At 36.2% G+C, this 10,210-nt stretch overlaps 1 protein-coding gene across 1 annotated transcript in view; it reads left to right on the top strand.

Annotated features, from left to right (window-relative positions):
* Positions 1-6,851, top strand: part of LOC106770157 (receptor-like protein kinase FERONIA) — a 28,800-nt gene extending 21,949 nt beyond the window's left edge. The window contains exon 2 of the mRNA XM_014655981.2: positions 4,487-6,851. Coding sequence (XP_014511467.1) covers positions 4,487-6,747 — 2,261 coding nt within the window. The 3' untranslated portion in view covers positions 6,748-6,851. The remainder of the gene's footprint in view (positions 1-4,486) is intronic.
* Positions 6,852-10,210: the final 3,359 nt, after the last annotated feature.

Here is a 10,210-nt window from a genome sequence, read left to right on the forward strand (position 1 = left end):
TGGTAAACGATTACTACACAGTTTTTCACAGCACTTCACCTAGAATTTCATCCAACCACTTTCACTCAACATAACACCTTTCTCCAACGAATTTGGGGTTCCCTAAATCTCCACTCCACCCCCAACACACAATCTAAACCCAAAATCATTAAAAGTATTTCACGTTTTCAATTAAGCAAGTTTAATGTAATCAACAAAGAATGTTGCCCATGTCCACATGCATTGTTCCTTGCATACATTAAGTCCAACATAAACCACAATATCTGTCAAGTCAAATTTTTAACAAGTGAATTTGCCAATATCAATCACACAACTCATTCCATTAACTTCAACAACATTTGAAAAAGATAAAGTGTAATGTAACATTCAACAACATCTGTGTACAAATTGAAATTACTAAACAAATCTTTCAACAAACCAACATCTCTCAACATAAAACATAAGTTTAAAATCTGTTAATACATCTCCAGGTCACACATCTTTTGTTCTAAAACTTCCAGTAAAAGGAGTTCTAAGAGCTCTACTCTTGATCCGCGGTCATGAACCCTTCCTGACAAAAGTCTTCAATGCAGCTGCATCAGTGGACATGGGTCTAGATGAAATGCCTTTCGGGGAAATGCCTCCCGGAGAGAACGAAGGATCTTCACGTGCCACACTCGGTCCACCTTCCTCCGGTCCACCTTCCTCCGTTTACCTACATATTTAACACATGAACTTTTTGTAAAATTTTCTTTCAAGTTCAAGTCCTTACCTTCAATACTCAACCCCAAACCTAAACAAAAGTCATTCTCTGTCATGGGGATTTCTTTATCTCCGATTACAAAACAACCATTACAGTTATCCCATTTCACAACTAATTCACTCAAAATATTCCTAGCCAATCTAACTTTTTCACTCACCTCTACGAACCAACCAAAAGGAGTCCCACAAATCAATGACCTTTGCTCCTGTGTCAGTTCCTTGGTCAGAGTTGATATATAGTTAGTAGAAAATAAGTGTCTAACCGTCAACTGCACCAACCACATCAACCACAAATGTTGAAAACCCTAAAACACTAAATACTGCGAAATACAAACAAAAAGGAGCAAACATAAATAGACCAAGGATGAAGGCGACGCTTACCTTAGTCGAATTACTTGCCATTTCGAAACAAAGGGAGGAGAAAACCACACCAAGATCGAAGAAATCAAACACGCCCACGAAGGTCGAACAACGATAGCCTCGACGGCAACAAAATCGAACAACAGAACGAAGATGATAGGGTCAGAGATGGGGAAGAGCGACGACCACAACCAAACCGGAAAGAGGAAACGGGTGTGAAATGGAGAAATGAGAACTGTAAAAACGTTTCACTCTGATGAAACAGGGCAAGGGCAAAAGAGGAAATCAAATTTTCAAATCTGCTCCTATTTTTTCAACTCCTTTTGACATTTTTTTTTTAAAAAAAAACAACCAATCGTTGCCTGCCACATCAGAGTGTCAAAATAGTGTTAAATGGAATGGTGTTAAAATATCGGGACGCAAACATTAAAACCCTAGGACATGTGTCCTACAAAATTGGGCTTCTACAAAATTGTCACTAAAAAGGGCCCAATGTGCACAAACTTGTCTAAAAGTTTAAACCATTAAAATTACAATACAACTAAAATTTAAAATGTCTAAATTTGAGAGTCTTGAATTTATTTGGTGTCCTCCAAATGTTTCAAATTGTGTTTTCAAAATTTTCCCTGAAAATAATAATGCAAATAATTAGCTCAGAAAATTCAAATCAATTAAAATTAGAATTTCCGGTCAAATTAAGCATAATTAGGACAAACGGGAAAATATCGGACAATTAAGCACAATTCCCTGATTAATTCTAGCACAATAAACTAAGTGAAATCAATAAAATATCGACTCATCAGGTATTAACACAGGTTAGTTCATGAACAATACCATTATGAGACAAAAAATTGAGAAATTCATGATTCACATATTCAGTACCATTATCAGACCTCATTCTTTTGATATTTTTTCCAAATTGATTTTGGACAAGATGGAAAAAATTAACAAAAATTTGAAAAACTTCGGATTTATTTTTCATAAGGTATGTCCATGTGACACGGGTATAATCGTCAATAAAGGTAACAAACCATCTGGCTCCAGAAATAGAATATATGACAGGACCCCAAACATTAGAATGAATTAAATCAAATGGAGAAATACTCTTTTTTTGACTAATAGGATAAGATGCACAAAGGTGTTTTGAAAATTGACAAATATCACAATTAAAAGACTCAACATATTATTTGGTAAACAAGTGGGAAAAAAGGACTTGATAAGATTGAATGACGGATGTCCAAGCCTTTGATGATGTAACCATATTTGGGATTTTTCTCACATTTCAGATGTTGCTTGTTGACTCATGATTTTCGTGTTGCTTTGGTCATCAAACTCTAAAAAATACAACCTACTATGCTCCTTAGCAGTTAAAATTGTCTTCCCTATGGCAATGTCCTGAAAAACACAATAATTTGAAAAAAAATGTTACTGAGCAATTTAAATCCTTAGTGAGTTTTTGCACAGAGATAAAATTGTTAGCTAATGGTGGAACATGTAAAACATCCTTCAATACAATAGATCAGTCCAAAATTATATTCTCAGAGTCGCATATAGGTATACCTTGACCATTGGCAACTGTAGTAAGTTGTTCTTTATTTCTTTTACCATATGAGTCGAAGGACACACTAAAAGGTGTCATATGATCAGTTGCACCCGAATCAAGGATCCAACTACCTTGAGACACATGATCAACAGTATTGAGGCAAATCTTACCTTTTATTCAAAAGGGAAGGCACATTGAATATGAAGATATATACTGATGCTGACTATGCAGGTTCTATTACTGACAAAAAATCTACTTCTGGGTATTGTGTATTTCTTGGAGATAGTTTGGTAACATGGAGAAGCAAAAAGCAAGATAAAGTATCCTGTTCTAGTGCAGAAGCTGAATTTCGAGCCCTTGCTCAAGGAATATGTGAAGGACTCTGGATAAAAATCATATTGGATGATCTTAAAGTCAAAGTGGAACACCCGGTGCAACTACACTGTGACAATAAATCTGCTATGAGCATAGTCCATAATCCAGTACAACATGACATAACCAAATACATTAAAATTGACAGACATTTTATGAAAGATAATCTTAACAAAAGAAATAAAAGTATTAATCGATTTTCAAAATTCGATAGAACATTAATTAGATTGCGAAATTTGGTGAAACTTTAATTAGATTTTGAAATATGATGATTTTTTAAATTAAATTTTAAAATTCAATTAGTTTTAAAATCCATTAATCATTAATTTTCATAATTAGGTTACGAAATCTGAATTTTTTAATTGGATTTTAAAATCTATTGACTTTTAAAACCAGCTTTGAACATCTTATTTGCTCCCTAAATTTCGAAATGAAGAAACTTCAAACAACTTAAACACTGATTCATTATGTCGAAGAAGATGAAGAAAGAAAAATTAGCTGTGTAAAACGTCAATAAACATATACGGTAAAATTAAATGAAATTTGATAAACAGTCTAATTCTTTTTCATTATTTATTGAAGACTATTTCCATCCACTTGGAGTTGGGGAGAAGGGTTGGGGTTACTTTGAGAGGAATATTTGCTGTGAAATCTATATAGTGTTCAGGTCAAAGTCTCTTTAACAACTCTTTTTTGATAATTTTTTTACAATGCATACATGACAGTTTATGATTGGTCCATTTTAAATACTTTTTTAAAATAAATTCAAATAAACCAGTAAAATGGTCACACGTGTCCTATTATCAAAAAATTATTAAAATATCATTATCCTTCAATATATATATATATATGTGTGTGTTGGAGACACTGAGATGAGTTTGTGGCTTTTGTTTCGGTCTACGGTCATAAATTAATTTTCTCAGTTAGAGAGGAATAATTGTTAGGAAGAGAACAAAATAGAAAATAGAAACTTGTAGTTTATCGATATTATGCTATGACAACAAATAGACTTGGAAATTAATTTTAAGTATGTACAATTCTTTCAACTCAACATATTTTCTAATTTGACTAGTCCAAGTTATTCACTGACTCATCTCTTACTTTGCTTCCCAGCTACCAATCATCATAATAATAAGCCCTTGCAACTTCACTCACTTGTTAACCGCAAACAATTAATGGCCTTCATCACTTTCACATCCTTCATACTCCTATTTTTCCTTCTACACTTCTCCACACACCTTCAAGCCCACAACCCAAAGGAAGTTTTCACCATCAATTGCGGCACCACCGGAAACTCCTCCGACGGTCAAAGAACCTGGACCGGCGACGTAGACACAAAGTACTTTTCTTCCCAAGACACTACCGTTTCAGACAAGGCGCCAACACAGTCTCCTTCAACCAATCAAGTCCCCTTCTCCACTGCACGCTTGTCCCGTTCCCAATTCAATTACTCCTTCCCTGTCTCCCCAGGCACCAAATTCCTTCGCCTCTTCTTCTACCCTGCTGACTACCCTTCCTTTCCCCGTGCCAACGCATCCTTCTCCGTTCAATCCAACCAATTTTCTCTCCTCAACGATTTCAACGCCTCTCTTAACGCCGACGCTCAAGCCACGGTCACTATTTTCAAAGAATACGTGGTCAACATCAACGACGGTGAGAGGCTTATCCTCACCTTCACTCCCTCGCATCCAAACTCTTACGCTTTCATCAATGGAATCGAGGTACTTTCCATGCCAACCGATTTATATTACACAACAAATGATACAGGCTTCACGACCATCGGAACTACCACCCTGTACAGTCTTGGAACCAGCTTTGCTCTTCAGACTGAGTATAGAATCAAAGCCGGAGGACAAGAAATCTCGCCATATAACGACAGCGGTTTGTTCAGGGATTGGACGGCCGAAGAACCTTACTTTATCAAACACAATCCAAAGAATGATGATCTATCAGCTGACGTGGATGGGAAAATGGACATAACCGTGAATCCCGATTACTTGGCACCAAAGGAACTGTTCAGAACAGCGCGTAACATGGGCACAAACGCCACTCTGAACAAAATGAGCAACCTCACTTGGGAGTTCCCCGTTGATTATGGCTTCACTTACGTTCTCAGGCTCCACTTTTGCGAGCTTGATCCCAATATTAATGACATCGGTGACAGAAAATTTCATATTTACATAGCGAGTCAGGTGGCTGAACAAGGTTCAGATGTAATGAAATGGAGTCAGCAACAAAAGGGCCTAGCTGTGCATAGAAACTACGCCGTTTTTATTCCTGAGAATGGTGCTCAGAAAAAGGTTAATCTCTCGCTTCAAATGCACCCTTATGAAAGCGCTGTGGATACGAAATACAGTGACGCCTTCCTGAACGGTCTCGAGATCTTCAAAATCAGCCAAGCTGGCTCAAACAACCTAGCCGGACCCAACCCTGACGCGATTCCGACTCCACATAACAGGATTTCCGGCCAAAACGTAAAAACTCGCAGCGGAAGTGGAACGACAATAATTGATGTCGTCGTAGGAGTGGGAATCGGTGTCGTTTTCATCTCTCTTGTCATTTTGTTAGTAGTTGTCTTGCAACGCAAGAGAACCACTAAAACAAATTTCAAGGATTACAAATCCAAGTCGTTCAGGGCCACACAGAAAGCATCCCTGCCGTCAAATATCTGCCGCAACTTCTCCCTCGTAGAGATTGAGGCCGCTACCAGGAACTTCGACGAAGTCCTCATCATCGGCGCAGGAGGATTCGGTCACGTGTACAAGGGTTACATCGACGGCGGTTCCACCCCCGTTGCCATCAAGCGCCTGAAACAGGAATCACAGCAGGGTGCGCATGAGTTCTTGAACGAGATTGAGATGCTCTCACAGCTTCGCCACCTTCATCTCGTGTCCCTCATCGGATACTGTAACGACAACAACGAGATGATCCTGGTCTACGACTTCATGGCGCGTGGCACCCTACGCGATCATCTCTACAAGACGGATAACCCCCCTCTCTCATGGAAGCAGCGCCTGCATATCTGTATCGGCGCCGCGCATGGGCTGCATTATCTCCACACAGGCAGGAAGCACACGATCATCCACCGCGACGTAAAAACTACGAACATCTTGTTAGATGATAAGTGGGTGGCAAAGGTTTCGGACTTTGGACTTTCCAGAATTGGACCAACAGACACGGAGAAGTCCCACGTGAGTACCCATGTGAAGGGAAGCTTTGGCTATATAGATCCTGAGTATTACAAACGATTTCGTTTAACGGAAAAGTCTGATGTGTACTCTTTCGGAGTTGTGCTATTTGAGATACTGTGTGGTCGTCCAGCACTGGTTCACAGTGCAGAGACGCAACAGGTGTCTCTTTCTAATTGGGTGAGACATTGTCACCGGAATGGAACCATAACAGAGATTGTGGATCTCGTGTTGAAGAAGGAGATTGCACCTGAGTGCCTGAAGAAGTTTTGTGAGATTGGGATAAGTTGTTTGTTGGAAGATGGGACGAAGAGGCCGTGCATGAAGGATGTGGTTGCGATGCTTGAGTTTACGCTCCGACTACAAGAAAGTGCAGAGCAACGCGAAATTGAAAAAGGAGAGGAAATTAGTGAAGATAGCTTTTCTACTACTGACTTGGATGTGACTGCTACGACTTCCACTAGTGAAGACAACAGTTACAGGAATAATACGGTGTTGTCTTGGACTCCTTTCTCAGAAATTATGGATCCACAACCGCGTTGACCCAATCCAATTAACGCAGACCTCTCCAACGGGATGATGCAAACCAAAAGATAGTGGACCTACGTACTATAATTAGACTTTGGGATTTCTGTATCTGCTTTCATAGATTTAACATGTATACAAAGAAAAAAAATTATATTACATTTTGTATACTTGTCCAAATATTTAATAATATAACATATAAATATTTGATAAGATGTATTCCTTACTATGTAAATTGAATGCTTGTTAAGGTTTGCAATATAAAATAACTCGAAAGATATGTAATATATGTGAATTTCAAAATAACATTTCTACACATCTTATCCAACAAATATAACAAATATATTAAAAATATAATAAATTAATTAAGTATCCAACAAATATAACAAATATAATAAATATATTGAGTAACATAGTTTAATAAAATGATTACAATATTTTAAAATATATTTTTTAGTGTAAATATTCATATATTAACAAAATATAATATCAAATTTTAATAGTTTAATTATGTTATGATGTTCTTTAGTACTATATATTTATATAATATTTAGTTAATAAGGTAAGATATTATATTATTATGATAATTTTACTTATTATTATATACATTTTTATTGATATGATTTGATATCATTTTAATATTATTTGATTTTATGACATAAGTTATAGGATCCAAAATCCTTGTATATACACATGGTAGAAAATACACACTCTTATTTTTATTTATAAAATTTAAATTCTTTTACTAACTTAGCGTAGGAGAATCTTTTGTAAATGGATATTTCTTTATATATGTTCCAATTCTCAGGAATATACATTAGGATTCTCCAATCCACTCATATTTTTCCATCTATCCAAATGTCCACGCTCTAACTCTCGCTGACACAATAAAAGAAAAGTCCATACGTAGACAGGCAACACTCTACACCATGTAGAACGTGGAACTTTTCAAAAAAGGGTTCGCTACCTCACTCCTCAAATGCCTAGATCAAGAATAGGTTCAATACGCACTTGTCGAGATGCACTGAGACATATGTGGCATGCATTCAAGAGCCTGATGAATGACTGCACGAATACTTAGTATGATATTACTATCCCACAATGAAAAAAATATACTCATGAATACATCACAAAGTGCCAAGAATGTCATCAATTTGGCCCATTACATTAGGTTCCACTTGAGAAGTTACACACTTTAATCGCTCTGTGGCCATTCACTACATGGCGAATAGACATACTCATTTGCTTTCCACTAGCAAAGAGATAACTCAAGTTTTTCATCATGGTCATAAACTATTTCATTAAGTGTATACAGGCAAAACCAGTTGCCACCATCTTAGTCCAACAAGTTCAAAAGTTTTGTTGAGAAAACATCATATATCGGTACGGGCTACCACATTTCATAGTGACCAATAATGATAGACAATTCATCACAACAGCACATACTCATTTGCTTTCCACTAGTAAAGGGATAAGTCAAGTTTTTCATCATGGTCATAAACTATTTCACTAAGTTTTGATTAGGAAATATTCAATTATCGAGGCTGATAATCATTTATTTCAAGTATCTAGAGACAAATCATGAAAAAATAATCGATTATCGCCAATGATAATCAATTATCGCCAATGATAATCAATTATCGCCAATGATAATCAATTATCATGCATTGCAGAGTCACTTTAAGTCAAAAGTTAGTCGTTACTATGGTTATAAACGACTAGTAAGAACTAGATCCTCCATTTATAGACCGTTGGGATCTCATTCCTGTATATATATGCCTTAAAAATCGATTATCCTTCCATACAAACCTATTTCTGAGCATCTTTTGACCTTTTGCCTCCATTATACCAGTTTTAAGCTTTCCTCAATTTTTGCAAATCAATTCTTACTTCTTAAATAGTTGAATCCTCAATAAGAAAGATCCCTACTAGAAGTAGAAGCAGAATTCTTTGATCCAGAAAGAAAATTGGATTTTCTCACTTTTTGGAAGGAAGAAAACTAGTGGCTCCTAAATTCATCAGCATCAATGGTTTAACAATAATGACTTCCAATTTCCTCAACTTCTTGTGAATCAATGATTGCAATATCTAGTGGAACTCAAAGGTTTTTACTATCCAGATTTAGTTAGAGTCTTCTACTACAATTTCAAGCTCTATGATGACGATACTTCTACAAGAGTTAAATAGGTTGATATCATCCTAGATGGTGATATGTGAGAAAATGTGGCATATATTCCCATTCATGAAGATGTTGTCAAAGTTCATAAAGGGATTGAAGACATCAACATAATTTTGGCCTACCACTCCTTCCTCAAGAATCCTCAACAACAACATATTAAGAGGAAGCAATTATTTGTGGGAGGTTTCAAGATGAATGAATGCCTCATCCATTATATTAGTCTAGATTCTCTCCTAACAACAAACCATACCCAATTCTCTGAACAAGATTTATTAATCATCCTTATGTTACTGAATCATTTCACTATTGACTAGCCTAGTCCAATAGTTGGTACCTGTTGAAGGCAAAGCATTATCCTGTCTATTACCTTTCTTATCCATCCTAACCTCTAGAATTTGTGACTACAAAGGAGTCGGCACTAAAGGAGAAAAATTCATAACCACTATGACTTCTAATAAGATTGGACAAGCAGCTCTAAGGCAAATGGGGTTCATTCCTCTTGGCAATAACTTCAATCACAGGGGGGATATGCCTGCTAAAAAAGGGGAAGAAGATGCTGAAACATTTGATGCAACAAATATTGATGGATCATCAAATGCTTTTGCATGATTTTCTTCTTCCATGGTGGAAAGGTTGAGCTGGAGTTGAAGATTCGTGGTGAAAGAGCCGAGCTGGAGTTGCAGATACATAGTGGAAGGACTGAACTAGATCTAAAGATACATGGTGGAAGGGTCGAGTTGAAGTTGCAAATCTATGGTGGAAGAACCAAACTAAAGCTACAAATCCATGGTGGAAGGGTCGAGTTGTAGCTACATATCCGTGATGGAAAGGTCGAGCAATAGCTGGTAATCATGCATGTTGTAAACTGAGTTTGTATGTTAAAAAATTACTTATATCTTTTATAAGATTAAATTTTCTCACCCTCTCTAAACATATAAAAACAATTATGTACATTAAATTAGAAGTACTGTTAAAATATGAGTTTATTTTTCTAAATATTCACAATTTAGATTTAGTCTATTTTTAAAAAAAAAATCAACTAACACTAAAGTTATTATCTTTTTTAAGCTTTTAGTTTTCCTAATTTCAAAACGTATCACTTTTAAATGATATTGATGATGCATCATAAAGTGATAAAGGTAAAAAAGTTTGAATGTTGTTTTGCTTTGAGTTTACGTGGAGAACTTTGAGTCTCCTATTCATACATGAATACATGATGCATAAATTTACTAGTACAGCGAAGTATATAATTACGCTATGATTATCGAATGGAAAATGTTTGTTTAACACCCACATTTGACA

This window comes from Vigna radiata, chromosome 1, assembly GCF_000741045.1.
Source record: "Vigna radiata var. radiata cultivar VC1973A chromosome 1, Vradiata_ver6, whole genome shotgun sequence".
NCBI classification, from domain to species: domain Eukaryota; kingdom Viridiplantae; phylum Streptophyta; class Magnoliopsida; order Fabales; family Fabaceae; genus Vigna; species Vigna radiata.